The sequence below is a fragment of the Vulpes lagopus genome, chromosome 23 (assembly GCF_018345385.1).
Source record: "Vulpes lagopus strain Blue_001 chromosome 23, ASM1834538v1, whole genome shotgun sequence".
Taxonomy (NCBI): Eukaryota; Metazoa; Chordata; class Mammalia; order Carnivora; family Canidae; genus Vulpes; species Vulpes lagopus.
Window position 1 is genome coordinate 7978528 of NC_054846.1, and position 24285 is coordinate 8002812.

A 24285-nucleotide genomic window follows, 5' to 3' on the forward strand; every position below is an offset into this window, starting at 1 on the left:
ATGATGATCAAGTGGGCTACAGCATTTAAAAGGATCTTTGAACCTATCAGAAGAAATACTTCAGACCAACTAAACATTGGGATTTTTGAAAGCATTGCTTCAAATTATGCTTTCACTTCATCATGTTAAAAACAAAAAAAATTATCAGGTACTATTCTTGTAGTGGTATGCGAAGCTATGAAAATAGCCTATATTGCTATATCTACTTTTGAAATAAAAAATAAGTGTTATGCCAGTCACTGGGGTAGGGGCAAGGGAAGCTCAAATTTTAGATTAAGGTAAGAACTTAAAATGTCCCAGTTACAACTGCATAGCTGCATACAAAGCTAATCCTCAGGGGACATTTTAAAAAATAAAAGGGCTAAACAATGTCTTTTGATATCTTATTTCAATGCTCTTTTAAACTATTCATACTGTATGTGTTTCCAACAAAATCTACACTTTGGATAAGCATATCACAGAAAGGAATAATAATTCCTTTAAAAAAGGAAGTCTACGTCTTTTTACATAATTCCCAATAAAAAAACTAAAGATAAATAAAAATATTATACTTCAATAACTTACCGTATGATAGCCTCGAGGCAAAGGTGGTTTGCCCACAGGATAAGGATCCACAGTGTCAATAATTGTTTGTCTTTCACCTTTCTGGTTGATTTTTCTAAATCTCCTTCGAGACTGTCGATGAGAAGCTTGACGCTGAAAATATTCTTCATTTTCATCCATATAGTCCACCTGAAATAAAACCCCCAAGACTTATTTCCTCAAACAAACATTCCATATTAAGACCAGCGGCAAAATAAAACTTACAGGTAGGTCCATATTCATTCATTCTGCAAAGACATTTGTAGACAAACTATGGTAACAGACTAAGTGTTTCTGAACTTCTCTGGAACTAACTGGTTTTGAGTAACTTTTCTTTTATGAAGAAGCATTTTCAGTTCCACTTAGGACAATATGAGTAACTCTTGAATTTCCTGCAGTTTCAAAGGGAAGGATATTTTCAGTAATCTTTGTACTGATTTATTAGTGAAAGAACTCACAGGATACATTGCCTCAAATTATGAAAGCAACTGCCCTCATTGTCTTAATCCTGATGTACATGAGTAAAGCTATAAAAACCCCCAAATCCCAAATGACTCAAACAGGACTGCTAGCAGAATGGCTTTGTTACCTAAGGGTTTCTCTTCCTACTTTCACAATCTGTGGGTTCAGTTTCTCTTTTTATAAAGTGTTATTTTTGGAAAAAAATATCCTCATTTTCAACATTTTAGAAACTGATGAATGGACTAACCCAGAATAAAAGTTACCTTAGGTCAATCCTCCTCATACTTACATAATGAAAATGTGATTACTCACAATCAAGGCATACTAAGATTCTAAGACTATTCTCACACTAGCAAACTAGTAGTTTGTATGATACCAGCAAATGTAAAATCCTCAAAGAATATTGAAGATCAAAAGTCCCTTAGAGAAACACTAAATAGCACTAGCAGACGCCAAAATCTCTAGGAAATATCTAAAACGCTTTTCAAGACCTGTTGCTGGAAACTCCTATGTAACCACTACATTTTTCCAATCCTGTATCTTTACTCACCACCACGCTACTTTCTCCCTTAAGAGTAAATTTTGTGAAATTTTACCAAAGGTTTTCACTAGCTTTGACAAGGAAGTTTTCATTCTGATAAATTCCTCTCCTACATCATAGGGAAAAACCCTAACTCTTCTCTAAAAATAGACTTGTAGTTTTCTACCAAATACTTCATTAACTGTGAATAAAAAGCTTTCACCATCTTCTGTATTAGGCCAGAAAATTGGGGGGTTGGTATGCTGGCTAGACACTCTGTTGAGAACTTTGTTTCTCTTCTTAACTGAATTGTAGGATTTAAAAAATATATTGACGTAGGACAGACACAAAAAACAGAAATTGGTTTCCTTATGTTAACCATTGCCTGAATTCATACCACTGTGACTCATCTGAAGTATTTCATTCATTCCAATTAATATCTCAAGAAATAAAGTTCTGCAGTTCAAGTATTCCCTCCAAATTTCAATTAAGTGGTATTATCATATATTGATTTGACAAAGTTCAATCACAAAACATTTAGGTACTTGGCCCTTTTGAGTCTTTTATCCTTTTCATTTCATCGAATATTATAAATAATTACAGTATTATGATTATGAACTCAGATTCATACTAAAAATTATGAAATAAATATACCTAAAGTTATAAAATATATAATACACTATTATAAGGACTTTGTTAAAGGGCTTTTATTTTGCAACTTTTTTTAGGGAAAAAAGTCTTCAAAGAAGTATTCTTACCACAATCATTTCAGAAGGCTCTAAAACAATGCATTCACAGCCACGCCTAAAGCTTCCTGCAGAACGCTTGCCAAAACTAGGGAGGAGAAAAAAAAAAAAAGATTTATGAAATATAAATTGTAAATTTAGGCCAACTCTTCAAGTAAATGAAACTGAAGAACAAAACAACTACTGGAGAAAGAGAAACTCTTTAATCATTATTTACACAGAATGACAAGGAACCATTCAATTTCTTACATTTCAGACATATATTTTTCTGAAAAATTCCAGTATCATGTTTTCAAATTGATAACATATATAACAGAAAATCAGTATGAATGTGTTGTATATTAGGCTGTTTTAAATCATTCCCAGTTAGGTGAAGACTTAGAATATTCTAATGGATGGAACTGAATCAATGGCAAGCTATAAAAATACACAAAGTATAAAGTGCATATAAATTTTCTTCTATAGGGCAGCCCGGGTGGCGTGGCGCCACCTTCATCCCAGGGTCTGATCCTGGAGTCCCAGGATCAAGTCCCACATTGGGCTCCCTGCATGGAGCCTGCTTCTCCCTCTGCCTGTGTCTCTGCCTCTCTGTGTGTCTCTCATGAATAAATAAATAAAATCTTTAAAAAAATTTTTTTCTTCTATAATTTAACTCGCTTAGGTTAAGCATTTCTTTCACCTAAAAAGCGCATTTAATTTTTCTAAATTTTCAAATCAACTTATTCTAGATAAGTTTAAGGAAAAGTATTCAACTTTAGACTTTTCTTAATTCAAGTGGTTATGCATACTATAAAACCATTTCTCCTGAAATTTTTCACTAGTGAACTCAGACACAGCAACTTTGCCCTACGTGTGATAACTCCCACCTTAACACCATAGCAGATTTATTCTGACACAGCTATATATGCACTAGAACCATGAAGTGAAAATCCCTGTGCAGATTAGCCATTGGCTCGAAGGAATTCTATGGTAGGAAAATATTATCTATTACTTTGGAGATGGAAAGTCTGCATCCTCTAAAATGTGCTATTAAAAATTACCTCCAGGAAAGTCTTTTAAGGAATTGAAATACATTAGAATCTGAAGAAACTTTTTGGTAGCCACAGAAGACTCGAGCTTTACTGAACAACATAAATATGTGAACCATAGGAGAAATAATACTCTCCCCCTCAGGTAATTCCTTGAATACACAAAGCAGAAAAGGCAAATGCACCCAGAACGTATTCTAGCAAAGGAGGATTTATTTCACTTATCAAAAAATCTATTACTTCAAATATAGTCAAGAACCCAGAAGTAAAGACTGGCCCCAAAAGAGCAAAAGAGTAGGTCGTGAATGCACATGCTAGGCCTAAGGACTAGGCCTCTTGACTCAAACGCAAAGATGATTTACTCTTTGCTTACAAACCGGAAGCTATAAGGTAGGAATTAACAAGAAGAGTAATGAAAAATGTTAAGCTACAAATTCACTAAGTCCACAAAATACTTTTGCTTTTCCTATGTTATTCTTTGAAACAATAAATATGTAAACAAAAGTAAATACCATTATTTATTAATAAGTTTTTTAAAACCTTGGATCAAGTTCTATAAACTGCTTTAAAAACGCAGTTCTGGAAAATAAGTACAGAGATAAAAAAGGAAACCAGACAGAGATGTATAAGAGATAAGATCTACCCTAAGTGATATTAAGATCAGTTTTTTTTTTAAATATTTTAGATGATTTAGTAGAAACAAACAGAGAGAAATCTTCAGGTTTGCAAATGACATATAGATGTTTAGACAGTGAAGTACAAAACAAGGCCAATAAGAATAAAGTACAAGATATTTCATTAAGTTTTATGTGAGGGCAAGAAGGCAATAAATAGAAGATCCCATCTATACAATGAACTATCCAATGTGAAAAGTGACCAAATGCACACACCATTTAATGACATTAAACAATAAGAGGTTCTCACATTTTAAATGACATAAATGAACACTAGAAGTCTTTAAAGCATGAGCTGCTAACATAATAACAAATAATATACAAAACGCACCTCAAAATGATGAACACACTAGGAAGTAATAAAAAATAAAAATTACTATACCTACCCATATAGAAAACCATGTAAAACCTATGAGATAGCAGTGCCCTAGAAAAGTTTCTAAGGGGAAAAACACAGACCTGAAAAGTCTCCAACAAAAAAATTAAGAGATTCCAAAGGGCTTTCCTGTAAGTTCAGAGGTACAAATTAAAAGAACCCTTCTTATTAATAGCAGCTACAACTTGGTATCATTTAAGTTTCTAAAATCATGATTTAAGAAAATCCATGAATGATACAAATTAAATAAGAATGTGGGCAATTTAAAAATATACTTACAATCCTTAAAGGTTTTAAGAAAAGTCAGAAAAAAAAGGGGCAGGGGGGTAGGAAGGAGAAAGAAAAGAGGGAGAGACGGAGGGAGGGAGGTAAAAATGTCAGAAATACCAACAGCTTTCTTTGCAGAAATGGAAAAGCTAATCTTCAAATTCATATAAAATCACAAGGGGCCTATGCAGCCAAAACAGTCTTGAAAAAGAACAAAAGGCAGAGGACTCACACTTTTTTTGTTGTTTTTTTCTGGACTCACACTTTTAATTTCAAAACTCACCTCAAAGCTACAGTAATCAAAACAGTATGGTACAGGATAGACGTATAAAACAATGAAACAAAATTAAGAGTCCAGAAATAAACCCATATATCTATAGCTAACCAAATTTTGACAAGGATGCCAAGTTCAAGCAATGGGGAAAGAACAATGTGCTAGGACAACTGTATTGACACATTTAAAAAAAAAAAAAAAAGTAAGTTAGTTGCTTACCTCTCACCACATACAAAAATTAACTGAAAATCATCACTGACCTAAATAAAAAAGCACAAACCACGAAACTCTTAGGAAATAAACGGGATAAATCTTCATGACATTGGATCTGGCAATGGATTCTTTCGGTTTTCTCCTCCAAGTTTTTATTTAAATTTCATTTAGTTAACATAAGTGTAATATTAGTTTCAGGTGTTGGATTTAGTGATTCATCACTTACATACAACATCTGGTGCTCACAAGCACCCTCCTTCATACCCATCACCTGTTTAACCCATTCCCCATTTTCCCCTCCCCCATCTCTCCTCCAGCAACCCTCAGATTGTTCTCTATAGTTAAGTCTGTTTTAGGTTCAGCAATCAGATTCTTAGACATGACACTTTATAAAAGCCGAAGAAGCAAAAGGAAAAATAGATAAATTGTACTTCATCAAAATCAAAAACTTCTGTGCATCAAAGGACATTATCAAGAAGCTGAAAAGACAATCTACAGAACAGGAGGAAATATTTGCAAATCATACATCTGAGAAGTGTTTAATACTCAGAATATATATATATATATATACATATATATATATATATATATGTATATATATACTCCTATAATTCAACAAGAGAAAGACAAATGTAAAAAGAAAAAAAAAGAAAGAAAGAAAAGAAAAAGACAAATGACCTAATTAAAAATTGAGCCAAGTACTTTAATGGACTTTTCTCCAAAAAAAGGTATACAAATAGCCAATAAACACATGAAAAACTGATTAACATCCTGGGTCATTAAAGAAAGGCAAATCAAATCCACAATGAGATACCATTTCATACCTGATGCCAAATGTGCATCAGATACTAAGATGATAATTAAAAAAAAAATAGTGTTAAAGAGAACAGAGAACTTGGAACCCTTGTTACTTAGCTGGTGGGAATGTAAAGTGGTGCAGTCATTGTGGAAAACAGATTGGTTCTTCAACAAAAGGCTAAACAGAATAACCATATGACCCAGCAATTCCACAACTAGATTAATAATCAAAAGTATTACAAACAAGGACTCAAACAGATATTTGTACATCAAAGTTCACTACAGCATTATTCACAATAGCCAAAAGGTGGAAACAACATAAATATTCATCAGTAGATTACTATTTAAACAAAATGTGATAAATTCATACAAAGGAAGCCATAAAAAGGACTGAGGTTCTGACACATGCTACAGCCTGGATCAGCCTTGAAAGCATTATGCTGAGTACAATAAGGCAGTCACAAAATGACAACTATAAGATTCTACTTATATGAAATATATAGAACAGGCAAATTTATAAGGGCAGAAAGTAGACCACATATTATTGTGGGTTATAGGAATGCTTAATGGTTACAGTTTCCATTTGGGGCCATGGAACATAAATTTTGGAAACAGGTAGTGCTCACCGTTACACAAGTGTGATTGTAATTAATGCCACTGAATCATACACCTTAAATAGGTAAAATGGCAGGGGTGCCTGGCTGGCTCAGTCAGAAGAACATGGGACTCTTGATCTCAGGGATGTGAGTTCGAGCCCCACATTGGGTGTAGAGACTACTAAAAAATAAATAAATAAACTTTTAAAAAATAGTTAAAATGGTATGTTTTATGTAAGGATAGAGGTTGAGTTTCTTGGCAAAAATCCAGGGCTTGGGGGATCCCTGGGTGGCTCAGCAATTTAGCGCCTGCCTTTGGCCCAAGGCACAATCCTGGAGTCCCAAGTCGGACTCTAGGCATGGAGCCTGCTTCTCCCTCTGCCTGTGTCTCTGCCTCTCTCTCTCTCTCTCTCTCTCTCTCTCTCTCTCTATCATGAATAAATAAATAAATCTTAAAAAAAAAAAAATCCAGGGCTTGTATAACAGAAAGTGGGAACACTACCTCTCTAGCCAAATAACAGAAAATCTTAGGAACAAGAGTTAACTTTGATGACTTAATTACACCACTGATAAGCCTGGAACCAATCTCTTTTCTACATTAATTAGCAATGAAGTGAGAGAAGTTGTGGGTAAAAGTGGAACTACGAAGAAATGGGGAAAAGGTAAACAAATATTACTGAAATATTTCTGAAAAGCCAATTATACCTAATTTTTTTTCCATGCAACAGTAAACCCATGTTTTAAGTTTTATCCCTGGCCATAAATTAGAGGGTATGGCCATGCTAGCCCCATCTCCACGATTTTGCTTCCTGTCCCTCTTCCAAATACTCACTGGACATGCACAACAAAATCTATATAAACTCTGTAATCAATACAGAGCTTGCTAAATATAGTCCCTATTTTTACATAGGTGGGATGTGAGAATGTACGTATCTTCTACAAAAGGTGAGTACACGGCAAGTTATGAATACAGACAGAATATTTATTAAGTACCACAAGTTAAGGAATATCTTTTGCTTCCTATAGCTGCATCTCAAAAGCAGAACAGATTTGTAGAACTTCAGAGTCGAGAAAAAAACTTAGAAAATCACAGAGTACAGGGTCTCTTGGCACTTTTCAGCTTCAAATCTGAAAGTGAGCCATAATCCAAGCTACTACATTCAAAGGTTCTCAAACATTTGTTTTCAGGAAGGCCCCCAAGTGATTCTGCATATGACCAATGCATTCCTACTTCCCCCTAAGAACTGTCTCTCTAGTTCAGTTTTCCTTTCACAATTGAAGAAACTAAGCCAGCTTCTCTGAGGGAAGGTTAAACGAGATGCCTGAAACAACAGAGTCCATGATCCAGGATTCCATCATTCTACACTGACCTTACCCTTTCTCTTGCTTTCTACGATAGCTGCCTTCCACACTCAATAACATAAACTCTGGTCTTTGGTCAGCTTGACATTACAGAGGAATAGTTTCCAGACCTCCTCAGGAACACTGCTACCATGTATCGCATTCACCCATAAGGCACAAACTCAATGACAGGTGGGGAGCAGAGTTTTGTTAAGAGGTAAATTCTCAGAGGTTGGCTAGGCTCACTCACTGCTTAGTTGAGTTAAAAAAAAAAAAAAAAGACACATCAGCTTTTGTAATTCAGATGGCAATTCAAATTCAGCAAAATTACAAATTACCATCAAGAGCTTGAGGGTTAGTTACCCTGGGAAAGTCAAAGATTTGAATGTCAAATCTATAAAAACCAAGCTTCTTCAGGCAGCTGCTGAGAACTTCAACTAGTAAAATATCTGATTCTTTGAAATGGCGCTCATAATGCCACATACCATGATAAACAATATTTTAAAGTTTAAACTTCTTAATTTTTAAAGTCATGTAGCTTATTTTTAGACTTTGAATTAAATTGTTTTTAAAAATTCCTGTCTTCTAGGGATCCCTGGGTGGCACAGCGGTTAGGCGCCTGCCTCTGGCCCAGGGCCGCGATCCTGGAGACCCGGGATCGAATCCCACGTCGGGCTCCCGGTGCATGGAGCCTGCTTCTCCCTCTGCCTGTGTCTCTGCCTCTCTCTCTCTCTCTCTCTCTGTGACTATCATAAATAAATAAAGAAAAGAAAAAAAAAATTCCTGTCTTCTCATAATTTGCCTGTGTATACTCACAAATACAAATGCATAATAACTTTCAAAATCAAGAAGGATGTGGGTAACTGTTATCAATGAGAGTTGGCCTGAAATATATAAAAACTTGTTAACCCTTTCTATACTAAATAGCAACCTTTCACAAGAGACTATAAAGTCAGAAAGAAAGAAATAGGCTGATAGGAAGAAGTACACTATGTTTTAAGAATGCTGATAGTCTTCTGGTTCTACACAGTATGAAAATTTAATTACTTCAGCCTATTTTAAATTCTTCTAAAACTGTTCTGTATTAATATACTATAGAGTTTGGCTTTCAACTATTAACCTCAATGTAATTTCAGAATGTCCTTATTATCTTACATTAAATACAACCAAAGATGACAACTAAAAGTGATGCAGGTTTACTTTTGGTCAATCTATTGGTTCTCTGAGCTATTAAAAAAAAAAGTTTAACTCACAGAAATGATCACTGAAAAGACCACTTACAGCACAACAAGCAGATTATTCCTAAATGCTCATACCCTCTAAGTACAACCAATTTAAGAATGGTTGCTCCACAGTTTAACAATCCAGATTTCCATTCCCATTAAGTTTTTGTACAGAATAAATTTAAAATTAAGAATTACAAGTTGTTCTAAAATTGAAATGAGCTAACAATACTTTTACAAGTGTAAAATGCCATGACTTTACAGTAGTAAAGATATGCAGACAAAAAATTACCAAAAGTAGTCTTTTACATAATGTAAGATTGAGAAATTTTTAATAGCTTGATAAACTTTCTTTCAAGTTCAAGACCTACAACCAGAAAGCACAAATATTTGAAAATATAAAGTCTTACCTAGTTTTCATAAATACACCAGACAGGGTACTGGGGGATCTTACTCTGGTAAGGTCGTCCTGTCTTAACTTTCTGTGACCACATTTTCCCGACCCAAGTTGAGTCAAGAGCACTTTCCACCAGCGTGAGTTTCCACGAAAGGCAGTTGCTGAATACAGAAGCTTCTTCTATCACTGTCCCTAAACTTGCCCTTTGTATGGGCCTCCACATTCTTGTTGTACGTCAGAACTGCCCAGTGGAATGCAATTCCTCAGTATTGGAATGTAAACTTATTCATGTCAGGCTATACCCAGCAAGGGAAGAAGACACAGCAATCAAACTGAGATTATACCGTGGGCAATCCCAATTTACAAAATGATCTAAAATATAATACTCCAAGATATCAATTTTTATATCTATTTCTAGATAATGGTAAGTAGTTACTAAACTTCACATTTCTCTGTAGGAATTTAGATAAATGACTGAACATGATGCTCCTAAACCAAAATCAATCAATTACTCAGGGCTCACAAAAAAATATTCACATGACACTGTCTTCAAATAGAAGAATAACAATTAACTTTAAGGAGGGAAATCTAACAAGTAACTGCTGAGGTCATCAACCCATTCTCAATCAGTAGAATATTCAGGAGTAAATTTTAATATACATATAAAAGGAACATGGTCTGAAAAACTAACCACAAAAATGAATTTAATCTTTCTAAATATTTTGTCCTCGCTCATTAGTTTAACCAAAAAGGGGGGAAAAGGTAACAATTATTCAAAACAGAAACATACACACACCAAGTGTACATACAAGTTACATGTGTGTGCAAAATTACAAAGTGTTTCTAAAGCATGGCCTTTAGCAAGCTCGTATTTCAGAAGTAAGTATTTGGGAAAACTAAATATGCACTTAGGAGTCTCTAAATTTCTTTCAAGACTCATGTAGAGTATACACTAACAAATACACTAACAATCATACGGCACAAATTAGTGGAGGTGGACTGCTCCACAGCAAACCCCAACATTTAACCTTCGCTTAAAATAGAGCAACAAGAAAAATATCACAAGCAAAGGCCTCATAAGCTGTATCTTCTCCTCCCTGTTCATTCCTCAGCAGCCTGCTGTCTGTTTAGCTACAGGAGAAGTACTAAACATTTGCTATTGATACTATTAACATGTCGATTCATTTAAAAATAAAAAAATCTAACCTGCACTGTCTTCAATATCTTTGAAGCACCAGTAACAGCAATACCGCTGCCACCTTCTATAGGAGCTCTTTTCTCTGCAGCAGTGAGCACTCCCCATGTCCCTGTGTGTTTTCTCTCAGTGAGTCCATGCGGCTGTAGCTCGTGCAGAAAGCCAACATTCCTTCTGAAGGCTAATTTCCTGCTTCGATGACCCACCCACCCCTCCTGGCTGCAGTTATGTGTTACGCATGTAGTATGGGCACTGTTTCCGCATACCAGCCTCATGACCTCAGCGGCTGCCTGACAGACGCTCTTTATCAATTTCTATTAATTCATTATCTACTCTCTTGTAAGTCAAGGGCAAGTAGGGAAATCTGCAATGTCTGCTCTCCTAGGAGTCTTCAAGGTCAAATGCTTAGATGTGCTCAGCAATGCAATTTTGTTATTAGAATTTATCTAAGCTGTACTACACACGTTGCTTCTCCACCAAAGGGATGCTGAATTGTATACCTGGCCTGAGGGGTTGTCATGAGAAAAACTAGCGTAAATTTAAATCCAAACAATGTGGGAAAAGTTGAAAGAGGCTGCTTTTGGTCTTGCTTATCCCTTCAAGAGAAAAAAGGTGGATCTTACCTCAAGCTGTATTGGGGTGAAGAGAGCAAGCAGTTTTTTCTCTCTTGCCACAATCTAAACCAGCAAAGGACAGTGGTGTGATGATGACTACAGTTTGGTAGTGTCTATGTCCTCGTGACCGAACTGCTACAGAACAGCTCAGCTAAATTGATCTGCTGCCATCAGTCTACACAGTGGCACAAACAGGTCTCTGCTGATCACAGTGCTTTGTACACAGATGGCAGCTGATCGGTTTGTATAAGAGTTATGGTCCATAACAGCTTTCCCCTTCAGCATATAGACACACGCCTTATCCAAAATGCCTTTGTTAAATGTTCACTATTTCATCACGCAAAGTTCATCATGAAGGAGGTAAAGAGACCAGGAAGCTTAGCTCTAACATCTTATCTAAAAATGATCTAATTTTCGTAAAATTCATTAAAGACGTAAAATAAACAATTACATTAAGAAATAACAAAACAGATCTATATAACTTGTTCATGAGAAAAATGGTAGATGAATTCATAGGAATGATTCAGATTTGGCCCTTCCCCAGGAAGAAATGGAACTGTTCTCAAAAATCAAACAAGATCTCAAATAAGGGCAACAAGGCATCTGATATTCTTTAAAGGCTTACATGAATGACACCAAAATCTAGCCACTAAGCTCCCTCAAATTCAGCATATACCATAAATGAAGTTGAAATAGTACATATGTCCTTGTTAAGACAGGACCTAAAAACACAGGTACTTGAATAATGTCACATTCATAAAATTCTTGGAAGTTAAAAAAAAAAACCACATCTACAAGAAAAGCAAAGCATAAACTCATACATATGTAATTTCTTACAAAGATACCAAGTAATAAAATGTCAACTAATTTAGTTCCTCTGAATAAAATGGACATCTCTCATAAGCCATACTTGTTTTACCTTGTTTTATAAGTACTTGTTCTAGTTTTACCAATAAGTAGACAATCCTGGCAATATTGATTAATCTGTTTCCGATCTTCCCTGATAAAGTTGTAAAAACCTACTGCTTATCATCAAAAATAAAACACTTAGGAATATATTTAACGAAGGATGTGTATGACCTATACACTCAAAATTACAAAAGGGTACTTAACCCTACAAAGGGAAATAACAGAAGATTTAAATAAATTATGAAATATATCATGTTCATGCTGTGGATGGCCTAATATTGTTGAGAGTAAATCTTTCCAAACTGATCTATAGATTCAGTGCAAATCCAATCAAATCTTAATAAACAACCTGATTTTAAAATTTATATGAAAAGGCGAAGACATAAAAGAGCTAAAACGATTTTGATAAAGAACAAAGGTGGGCATTTACACTATGTGATTTCAAAAGCTACTATAAAGCTACATAATTCAAGACCATGTGATATTGGTATAAGAACTGACATGTAGATCAGGGCACTCGATCAGGGTGGCCCCGTCATTTGGGCATCCAACTCTTGATGTGGGCTCAGGTCATTATTTCAGGGTCGTGAGATGGAGCCCCACTTCAGGCTCTGCCCTCAGCAGGTAGTCTGAGATTCCCTATCTCCCCTCCCTTTGCCCCTCTCCTCCCATGCTTACTTTTTCTCTCTCTTTAAAAAAATAAAATAAATCTTTAAAAAAAAAACAGCTGACATGTAGATCAATAGAACAGAATTCTAGAAATAGACCATTTTAGTGGCCAAATCCAATTTTTAAAAAAAACGATTATTTTAAATGGGTGAACTAACATTTCACCACAAGAAATATATAAATAACCAATCAGCACATGAAAATATTCTCAACAACACTGGGCTTCAGAGAAATGCATAATAAAGCCACAGTGAGATTACCCCCACATATCCACTAGAGTGGCTAAAATTAAAAACACTGATAATACCAAGGGTTGGGAAATACGTAGAACAACCAGATTTCTCATAACATGTGGAGAATGCAAAATGTTTCAGCCATTGCGGACATCTAAGAGGCAGTTCTTTATACAGTTAAACATACATTTACCTTATAATCAGCAATTTCACTCCTAGCTATTCAAAAAGTAATAAAAATATATGTCCACACAAACAGATGTTCATCAATGTTGACAGAAACAAAAAATTGGAAAGAACCCAAACCATCATTTTCAAATTATGTTTTGCAAAAGGTTACTACTACCTCACTTACAAAATTCAATGGAATACAAATGCCTGGGTGCTCAATCGCTTAAGCATCCAACTCTTGATTTCAGCTCAGGCCATGATCTCAGGTCATGAGATCAAGCCCTCCGTGCTGGGCTGGAGCCTGCTTAAGATTGTCTTTCTCCCTTTGCCCCTACCCCCATCCCTGTACTCTCTCTCTCTCTCTTAAAAAAAAAAAATGAAAAATTCAATAGAATTTATGAAATCTGGCATCCACTTTATATGAGAATTGCAACATATCGCATGGTTTGCTTCAACAGGACATGAGATAAATCTGCACTGAAACAGGTAGCAAAATTTTAGTTGTTAAAGTCCTTCCCTACAGCCTTCTGACCTTATAAGCATCTCATTTTTGCTTCTGTATTCTTCCTATTTACCTACCTTTCCACCCTCCGCTACCCTATCTCCAGTGTTTCAGGTGACTCAATGCCCAGGTTCTCTTCATGTCGCCTGTAGCTCCCCCTGTCAAAACCATGTACCAGAACATGGTACATGTTCTTTCAACTCTGATATCCACCCATTTCATTCCTTCCAGATTTGGTTATAGCTGGCAAAGGCATCATACTACCAGGCATGCCAAGTTCAAGGCACTGGAACTATCTTTTACTCCACCTTTTCCCTTGCCTGTAAGCTCCATCTCTAAAATCGGTCAGTTGGTCCTTCTAAATTACACTGACATATGACCCATCAATTTCTATTTTCCTGAAAATAACATTCAGGTCCTTAGCTTTGGCACACCAAGGCCGCAGAGATAGGGTTCCTGTCTTGTCTCAGCTTTGCCAAATCTTCCACGATCTTCTCAGTCTAGCGATCCTTTCACTTCAGTGGTTACACATCAGTTTCATAGTCGTTAGCCCAGCCTTTCCAGTTCAAAACTGACTAACCACTTGCTTCTGAACTTTGAAAAGGAGACTGTCTGGTCCAGTCTAGATTGTAGTGAATGAAGATCTCTAGGGCCTGGGCCTCAGTATTTTACCCATCCTAAGCCAGGTGAACCTACTAACTAGCCTGGCTTAGAAACCTCTGCCTTGCTCAATTACCTTTCATAATCTTGCCCCATGTTATCTGTTATCATCTTTGTTGCCAAACACAAGAACTCTAATCCAGTGTCTTTTCTACTTGTTGTCCCATAAGCACATTCTTAGAAAAATTAAACTCACACTTCTTGGGCTGGAGTACTTACCATAGTTCTTCTCTACTATATTTGAAAAATTGTAACTTTATACTCTGACATAGATAATCGGGGGGGGGGGGGGGGGGAGGAATCCCTGCTTTAGCCACGGTGATGGTTTCCATACACAAAACTGACTATATACAAAGGTTTTTAAAGGTTCACTTAAGAGGGCACACGGGTGGCTCAGCCGGTTAATTGTCCCACTCAGGTCATGATCTCTGGGCTCTGTGCTCAGCAGGGAACCTGCTGAGATTCTTTCTCCCTAAGCCTCTGTCCCCACCCTCCTGCTCTCGGGCCCATTCTCTGTCTTTCTGTCTCTCTCTCTCAAATAAATCTTTTTTTTTTTAAGTTCACTTTATATATGTCAATCATACTTCAATAAAAAAAAATTAAATGGGATAAGGAGTATAAAACCTAGAAGCCCCTATTCACAGATAACTCTTCATTCTGCATTTCCAAAATTATGTAAGTTAAAAGTCAAGACCAGGTGACAAAGTACTAAACTGAAATGGTCCCAAGATTCTAACGATTAATTATTACTTTAGACTGTATAAACCATCTTGGCAGCAGCAGGCCTCTGAGATACATACATACATACATACATACACACATCAGTAAAGATATATTATATATTATATATTATTTAGAATGATGTTTTTCTATTTGTAAAGTGAAAGTATACTTAATGATGATTTTCTAAAATAATCTTAATAAAGCAAAAAATAATAATAAAAATAAAACATACAGGGATCCCTGGGTGGCGCAGCGGTTTGGCGCCTGCCTTTGGCCCGGGGCGCGATCCTGGAGACCCGGGATCGAATCCCACATCGGGCTCCTGGTGCATGGAACCTGCTTCTCCCTCTGCCTGTCTCTGCCTCTCTCTCTCTCTCTTTCTGTGTGTGACTATCATGAATAAATAAATAAAATCTTTAAAAAAAATAAAAATAAAAAAAATAAAACATACGAAAGTGACAGATTCTGACCATTGTCTCAATATTTTAAATTATCTGAAAATGTTTAAATTAAGAAATAAACATTATCTTAATAAAGCTGATAAACTAAGCAGTTTATAGCCATAAACTGCCATAAACTCACATAGAGTAAATCATCAATAAAGGCAAAATAAAAATAATCTTGAAATGTAGGACTCAAATTTTAGGTAAACTAAGAAAATTTTAGATAACTAAGAAAATAGTTACTTAATGTTTACATAGATCTATAATACATGAACATGCAATATGAGAAATTATATTTCACTGCAAAAAACACATAACTTTTATAAACCATAGATGTGTGGCAAAGTAAGAAACACCTAAGGAAATAAAATTGTTTTTAATATTTTGAACTTACAGTTCAATATTCTCATCAGTAATAAATATAAAAGGTAATTTTTAAACTCATATAACATTTATTTAAATTCTAATAGAAATATGGTAACACATCTAAGCTATTACTTTATTTCAACTATTTCTTAATTCTTCAAGTACTTTTAAACAATTTTCAGTACACTGAAAAAAATCAAGTGGGGTACATAATATAAAGTCATTTTCTTTAACATTCAAATATGTAATTTTGTTGTATTTTATACATATATATATATACACATGTAATTTAGCTCTTAGTAAAATAAAATAGAGGGTCCCTGAGCTATGATTAATTGGAAACCTTTATTTTAGTAAAGATATTCCAATTTCATCAAGTATAATTTGTTTCATATCTCAATCTTTCTCTTAGTTATAACATTCTCTTATTTTCTGTAGTTGCCCCAATACTGAACACATGCTTCTTTAAAAAACAAATTTAGAAAAAAATAAATAAAAATAAAAACGAATTTAGTTGATACATAATTTAAGATACTTTGAATTCATATAGGTGAAATGGTAATTTATTCATCCCTCCAAACCAACCCACCCCCCCAACCAAATATGGCACAAATAGAGGTTGTAAGTTCCATGACACTTTGCAGGAGATAAGCAAATCCAGCTTTTTAGAGAGAAAAATATTATATTCCATTGACACACACACACATCAGGCTTTACAACCTTTATGAAATACAATATTAACTTTTGCAAGAGAAATCCAAACATCACTATAAAGAAGGACATCTAGGGTAAACTTGCACACACTCGTTTACACCAAGCATCACAAATGACAAGTTCCCTGACTTAAAGATTTCAAGCATCAGATGACCTGGGCTACCATATCAATTATACTACAAACAAAAACATCAGAGTCCTTCTCTTTAAGGCTACTTACTTTGTTAAGACACTACCAATGCCAATTTTCCAAGGACTATGAAAGTCTGTGCTTATATCTGTGAAGTTGTAGTTATAGCAACCAAATTCCCAACCTGACCCAGCAATTGAACTCCCTCTCTAGAGAGCACTTGTGCTCTGTGCATCAGATATCCCATCAGAGTATTATTTAAAAGGGGTAAGTTTCGTCTAAAAAATGCTCAAAAAAAAAAAAATCACACTAGCTTTCCAGAGTGAAGATGCTTCATCCTGAAGCAGAAAGCACAACTAATATCTAAAAGGGAATATTTTAATATGTTCCAATGTATCAATGTCTCACTCTACTTTCACTTAGACATCCACCTTAATTCAAATTTAACACAGGATATATTTATATCAAGTGCAACTAAACTCTCCCCCTCAATATTACCAGCTATAGTCAAACCAAGCTCACATTTGTTTCTTAACTTTATTTGCCTTCTTGGAACCCTGTCCCAACACTTCCTTAAAATCTTTAATATATATATCTTTACCTTTTATCTGTGTGTCATGGGAATACCTGGACTCAAGTCAACTTTAGACACGACAAGTAGAAATTATAGATGATGTAAGACCTGAAGCAATGTGAATAAGCTAAAGAAGAGGAGGATCCTAGGACTGAGGGGAAGAATGATCTAGCAATGAAAAATAATCAACAAAAAGAACATGAGGGGGAACTACAGAGCAAATGTATCAGAGACTGCTGCCGGCCCATTCCCATGTCCACTCTCCTCCTTCTCCTCAGAAGGAGATTTTTATACTATTATTTTTAGTGGGGGCATTGCATTGCAGAATAGAAGACTGCTTGCCTCAGACCCCTGGGCAACCTGAAGTGGCCATGTATGTACCTCTGCAGGATGTGATATAAAAAGAAACGTTTCACGGGATCTGATTGGGATGGAAGTTAACTTTGTTGTTCTTCGGCCTTTCCTCCTGCTTCTAGCTGCCACTGCAGACGTGACCACTAGAGTTCAGCAGCCATTGGGAGGGACGCACTGATGCCAAAAGTGGAAGCCATGTGTAAGCACAAGTAGAGCAGAAGGATGAAAGTCTGTAACCTTTGCACACTGTGGAGCCACTGATCCATCACGGGCCATCCACCTTGAGGGTCTGTTTGTGTGGCCAAAAAAAGTAGTCCCTGCTGTGTTTATGCAATTGTTTTATACAACCAAAACTAACCATAACTAATGCAGTAAGCAAAACAATATTCAACAAGAAACCATTTGCCTTTCTCCCCCTTCTTCTGCAGTCCTGCACAAACTGGCCAGAACCAAATTTTCATGAGTGCCCCTAAACTCCCTCCTTCCATTGAGTTGCAGCCTTATTCTTTTCTCCAAACTTTTCATCTCTATACTCATCAGACTTTCAATACATCATAGGTTATTGAAAAAAAATTTTTTTAAGATTTTATTTATTTAGGGGATCCCTGGGTGGTGCAGCGGTTTGGCGCCTGCCTTTGGCCCAGGGCGCGATCCTGGAGACCCGGGATCGAATCCCACGTCGGGCTCTCGGTGCATGGAGCCTGCTTCTCCCTCCGCCTGTGTCTCTGCCTCTCTCTCTCTCTCTGTGACTATCATAAATAAATAAAAATTAAAAAAAAAAAAAAAAAAAGATTTTATTTATTTATTCATGAGAGACACAGAGAGGCAGAGACATAGACAGAGGAAGAAGCAGACTCCTCACAGGGAGCCCGATGTGGGACTCGATCCCAGGACCGGGATCATACCCTGAGCAAAAGGCAGACGCTCAACTGCTGAGCCACCTAGGCATCCCGAAAAGTTATTTCTAGAAAGGAAGATATCAGCATAATATTTTTAAACTCCTTGTCAAAGGGAAGGTTAAAAATATAATCCTGAACCAATATGATTCAACAAATATTTATGAAAGTGCCGTTATATGCTAGGCACAGGGGAAGCAAAGATGAATAATACAGCCCATGCCCTCCAAAAAAATCTTACACTTTAGTATGGATAGGAATGATTAATCCTACAAGAATACAAGGGTAGGATTCCTAGAGAAGAAAACATGCTGTTTTCACCAGCAAATGAGGAGTGGGAGGTGAAGGTAGGTAGCAACAACGAGGTGGACATCCCAGATGGTGAGGACACCCTGACAAAGGTACGTCAGACCACAATGAACCACTTGGGTGGCTGGAGAAGGTACAGGGGAAAATGTAGGTTGGAGACATTTTGAGCTGCCCTAAACATATCACTAAGAAGTCTAGATTTTATCTGTTTGGCAGTTGATAGTTGTTTAAGCTCATGATGCGAAAGATCAAAAAGAAAAATTCCGTGCTTCGAACAATGATAGGGTGACACCAGGGAAGAAGTACTGCAGGCATACAGGGAGCTACTTTAATGGAGCAGGTGACACTTGAACAAAGGCACTGGCAGTGGTGACAGAGGCAGCTGATTTGAGAGATACTGTCATTTCTAACTCTGAAGTGTTATTTGCTTAAAAAAAGAAAAACAACTGTCAGGGGAGAAAAGAGAGGTCAAAACTGAGACTCACAGAAATGTCTGTAGTAGGTGACAAGCTATTAAAGCCATTATTAGAGAAAAAGCAAGAAGTCAAGCAGATTTGTGTGTTTTGCTTTACATACATGGTATCTAGAGTTCAAGGGACCTGGAGAGAATCCACATAAGGAATGGGTGTTCCAAATACACCCTAACTCCTGCTCCCATCTCTCCCTTTATGACATGCACTGACAAAGCACAAACCCCAGCAATACCCAATTACCCACCTTCTCCACGCCTTCCCCTAAAGAGCCAAAAGTTGCTAGGAAACACACACACACACACACACACACACACACACACACACACACATCTATGACCACTAATATCAAATGGGAACCCAACACTCTCTTTGTTTCACAACTTCTCTTTCTTTTTGTCAAAACTCCTAAATACCCACTACTGAACTCCCAAATCTACCCAATGACCTATATAGCCTTTATCATAAGCCTGAAAGAAGGTGAAGCTCTTTCACTCTTTCCAAAGCCAACACCTCTCCTCTTGTGGGTCTCATCCACTTCTGCAATTCCCTCTCCTCTTTCTGGTATCATTCACTTACCCCTCTCTACTGGATCTTCTCTATCAACAGACAAACACACACTAGCATCTTCTAATTTTACAGAAACAAACCTCTCTTTACTTCACAAACAACTCCCAGCCACCATTCCATTTCTGGGCTCCTCTTCCCAAAAAATTTATCTTTTACCAGTTCTTATTTTCCCAGTGTCCCCCCCAAACTAGCTCCACACTTCACTGAGACTGACTCGCTCAGGTCACCTATGATCTCCCATCTGCTAAACCACGTCTCTATTTTTACCTCACTGAATCTCTTTGCAGCACCTTCTCAAACACCTTTTATCTCTTGGTTTTGGTGACATAGATGCAGGACCTGTGTTTCAACACTATATTCTAGGCAGGCACACAGAGGCAACTCAATAATATTTGTAGAATGAATAAGATAGAAGGATATGCATATATGACTGAAGATGAGCAATTTAGGACAGAGGTCGATAGAAGGACTCATGAATACTAATTAAGCATTAAGTTGAAGACTCCTTTAAAAGGACGTAACTAATTGCCTAAAGTACAGTTGGTGCTAGAAATTAGTCTAGTCATTATGCTCATCGCTTCTGATAACCCTTTGGTAAACAAGTTCCTAAGATATGAAGTTGTTAGGACACCATCTCTTGTAGTGATTAGGTATTAACAGACTAAGATTGTAAATGAAAAATACATTTATCATTTATTCTTGGTAACTAAATAATCTATGAAGTAGAATGTTTATGCAATCTCAATAAAATGTCAATTTTGTTTTGCTTTTTTTTTAAAGATTTATTTATTCATTTTAGAGAGAGAACACACACAACTATGGGGGGGGTGCAGGGGGAGCAAGAATCTCAAGCAGACTCCGCACTGAGCAGAGAGCCTGATGTGGGGCTTGATCTCATGACCCCAAGATCATGACCTGAGCCAAAACTAAGAGTCGGATACTTACCGATTGCACCACTCAGGCACCCCAAGGTATGTCATTTTTTTTTTTTTAAATAAACTGCCACTGGATTAGGCATAGGCAAAATAACTGTAGAAGACTGACACAAAATAGTCAAGTCCAATAAGACTTGACACACACACCCACATTCATGCATATATGTGTATATTTTAATCCAGTTATATATGAAAGTTTATGTGTGTGTGTGTATATAGATATAAGTGTGTGTGTTTACATTTACAGATCAAATTGACCACTTTAAAGTTAAAATAGCAGTATGTTTCTGGGGCACCTGGGTGGCTCAGTTGGTTAGGAATCTGACTCTTGATTTCAGCTCAGGTCATGAGATTGAGCTTTACCCTGGGCTCCTCTCTTTCTCCTCCTCTTTCTGCCCACCCTGCCCTCACAAGCTGTCTCTTTAAAAAAAAAAAAAAAAAAAAAAAGTATGTTTCTATGATCCCATGTCCAACCAACTATTTTCATTAACTGGCCCCAATCATATGCTTCTGCAAAATAATGTAGTAATGGGCTGTATGAGACAATGTCTGAGTTAAGTGGCTCTTAGACCTTATTTATTAGCTCTTACTAATTCTTCTATCATCCACTCACTTTAGATTATTCCAAATATGAATTAAATCAATCTTATGGTTTCTCTTGGAAGAAAGGGAAGAAAGAAGGGAGGGACAATTTTTTCTTTTAAAGAAATAAACAACTTTTAGGAATGCTGGCTATAAAGAAAACTTCTGAAAAACTTATGTATCATGCCATTTAATCCTGTTATAAGTTACTGGTATCTTCCCATGGTAGGAAGGAAGTTATATAAGACCAATACATTACTTTAAAAACCCAGGGAGGGCAGTTGTAAAATGACTTAGTTTTTCCTTTTCTTTTCTTTTTTCCCCCTCATGCCTTCTTTAGTAACTACAATTTCTCTTCCATGCTCAATCTATGCAACCATGTGATTTGGCCAATAACTGAAGGTAACTCTTATCCGTAATGTATAATCTCCAGAACTCTGATCCTCACCTTCCCTTCATACCATGTGGATATATTTAATGTCCAATAAACTTATCCTTCTATAATATGATTTACTAGTGAGTTGTTTTTTTAAAAGCCATATTCCATCTCCGATAAGGCATCATATGACTTATAACACACTTGTACTTTCCAGAATATGATTTTCTAATCCTATACAGCTCTTTACATGAAATGTGGAATATTTAGTTGTGTTTTCATTCCTTCCACATAAATACAGAACCATTCTTCCATTGTTTGACCCTCTTCCATTTCTGAAAAAGCTAGCAATTTTCAGAGAAATCAATTAACTTATGATGCAGCACTGGAAAGCAGAAAGTAGGCCTGGATTTTTAAACTCAAGTAGCTCATTGTTTGTCATGTGAATCATAATGAGAATAGTATTTTAGCCTCTCAGAACTGATTAGTTAGATGTCTTGTTTCCCCACTTATCCTCATTATAGCTGCCAGCTCTAATTTAAAATGTGATTATTGAGAGTACCGTATCATAATTTTAATTTTTAAGTTGTGGATATATTTGGTATCAATGAAAGAGAAGCAGTACTTGTAAATGGACACAGCCAATATGACACAAATAAATGATGTGAGCACTTCTCCCAACCCCCCGTCAATGTTATGTGATACCTAACTTCCCAGCAATCCTAACCTTTCCAACCAGCTTGTGTAGCTTTGTAAACTAGACCTCTCATTAATGACACCATCACCAAATGCTTTTGCAACTAGTTCACCCCCTAAAGTGCATGTCTGTTCTAGCTGAATGATCCTATTCTTGTGCCTCCCTCCACCCTGGCTTTTGCTTATGTATGAACTGCCTTCTTTCAATTGTATTTCTGTGCCATCACTCATGTTCTGTACTATGTCCAGATTTCCTTTGCAACCACTGTTCAACAATCTAAATCATAAACCTAATTCCAAATTCACTTCCTTAAGAGCTACTCCTGATTACCACATACAATAAAACACCACTAATCTTGGAAGGAATTTTGCATTCCGTGTGGTCTTTGCTATATCAGTTTACACTGTATTATCTAATGACACCTAGGCAATTTCTTTATGTTTCATATAAAACAGCTTCAACCTCCCCCCAAATAGATATCAAATTACATGACAGCAGGGAGTAGACTATTTTGCTTCCTTTGTATACTCCAGAACTTAATATAGAGACCATAATAAGACGTAATGCCAGTTTCAACCACTATTTGAAATGACATGGAATTACGCCTCAAAATTTAAACTCTATCAAATCTATTTTAGAATGAGACAGAATAACCCAAAAACATGAAAAGGGTCTTTGACCAATCCTAAATTTTTATGGCATTTCCATGTTCAGCAGTTTCTATGGACAAGGCTTGCCCGCTATAGACCTAACCCCTTACTGCACTTCGAGTGTACAGATCACTTGTCCCACTAGGTCTGCTGCCTGACAACCTGGTAGCTGCACCCTAACTTCCATGCATTGAAAGCCTCCCCCCTCTTTATAGATAGGTCTTTGTCCCCAATTCCTCTGGCTCTCAGCTTTGATTATAACCCATTTCTTGGCATCTTGAACGTTTTTAGACCTTGGGTTTATCTCTTCTTCAAATTTACAGCCTCTACCACACTGATATGAAGTTAAGAGATTTGCTTACTGATTGCTCTGTATATAAAAATATAGAAAGCTTTTAACTATCAGAGCAATAAAAACATTGTTTATTCTTAAATATCATGTGCATGATCATTTCTATTAAAAGGTCCTTCCTTGGAGGCTTCTAGGATAAAATTGTTTCTATTGAGAAAACCATGTTCAACATTTTAATAAAGTGATTTTTTTTTTCTAAGATTGTGATCAACGTAAACCCAAAGGACAGTTTATAATGTTTAAAAATCTAACATTCTGTTTTTTACAAACAAATGTAAAATGATAGATTACTAGAAAAAGATTCCAATGCTGTGAGTTAATGTAGGTAAACTGTCTTCTTTTCTAACAATCCAAACAGTAAGTTTAGAAGCACAGTCTAAGCCTATCTTTAATATCTACATTAAAATTCTCAGCCTTTCAAAGAAGCCAGCAGCCAAAACACAATATATTAACCCAAGTTATTAAACTGTGACGTGGGATCCCTGGGTGGCACAGTGGTTTGGCGCCTGCCTTCGGCCCCGGGCGTGATCCTGGAGACCCGGGATCGAGTCCCACATCGGGGTCCCAGTACATGGAGCCTGCTTCTCCCTCTACCTATGTCTCTGCCTCTCTCTCTCTCTCTCTCTCTGTGACTATCATAAAATTAAAAAAAATAATAAAAAATAAAAAAAAAACTGTGACGTTACTACAAAAT

At 36.4% G+C, this 24285-nt stretch overlaps 1 protein-coding gene across 13 annotated transcripts in view; it reads right to left on the reverse strand.

Annotated features, from left to right (window-relative positions):
• Positions 1-24285, reverse strand: part of RAPGEF2 (Rap guanine nucleotide exchange factor 2) — a 240832-nt gene that overhangs the window by 113499 nt on the left and 103048 nt on the right. For 11 of the 13 annotated variants that reach the window (XM_041738094.1, XM_041738095.1, XM_041738096.1 and 8 more), the window contains exons 5-6: positions 2323-2398; positions 565-732 (exon numbers count right to left, since the gene is read on the reverse strand). In XM_041738094.1, the coding sequence (XP_041594028.1) occupies positions 565-732; positions 2323-2398 (244 nt within the window). Of the gene's footprint in view, positions 1-564; positions 733-2322; positions 2399-9510; positions 9854-10703; positions 10842-24285 lie in introns of those variants that run through there. The other 2 variants (XM_041738105.1, XM_041738104.1) reach the window with 2 other exon arrangements.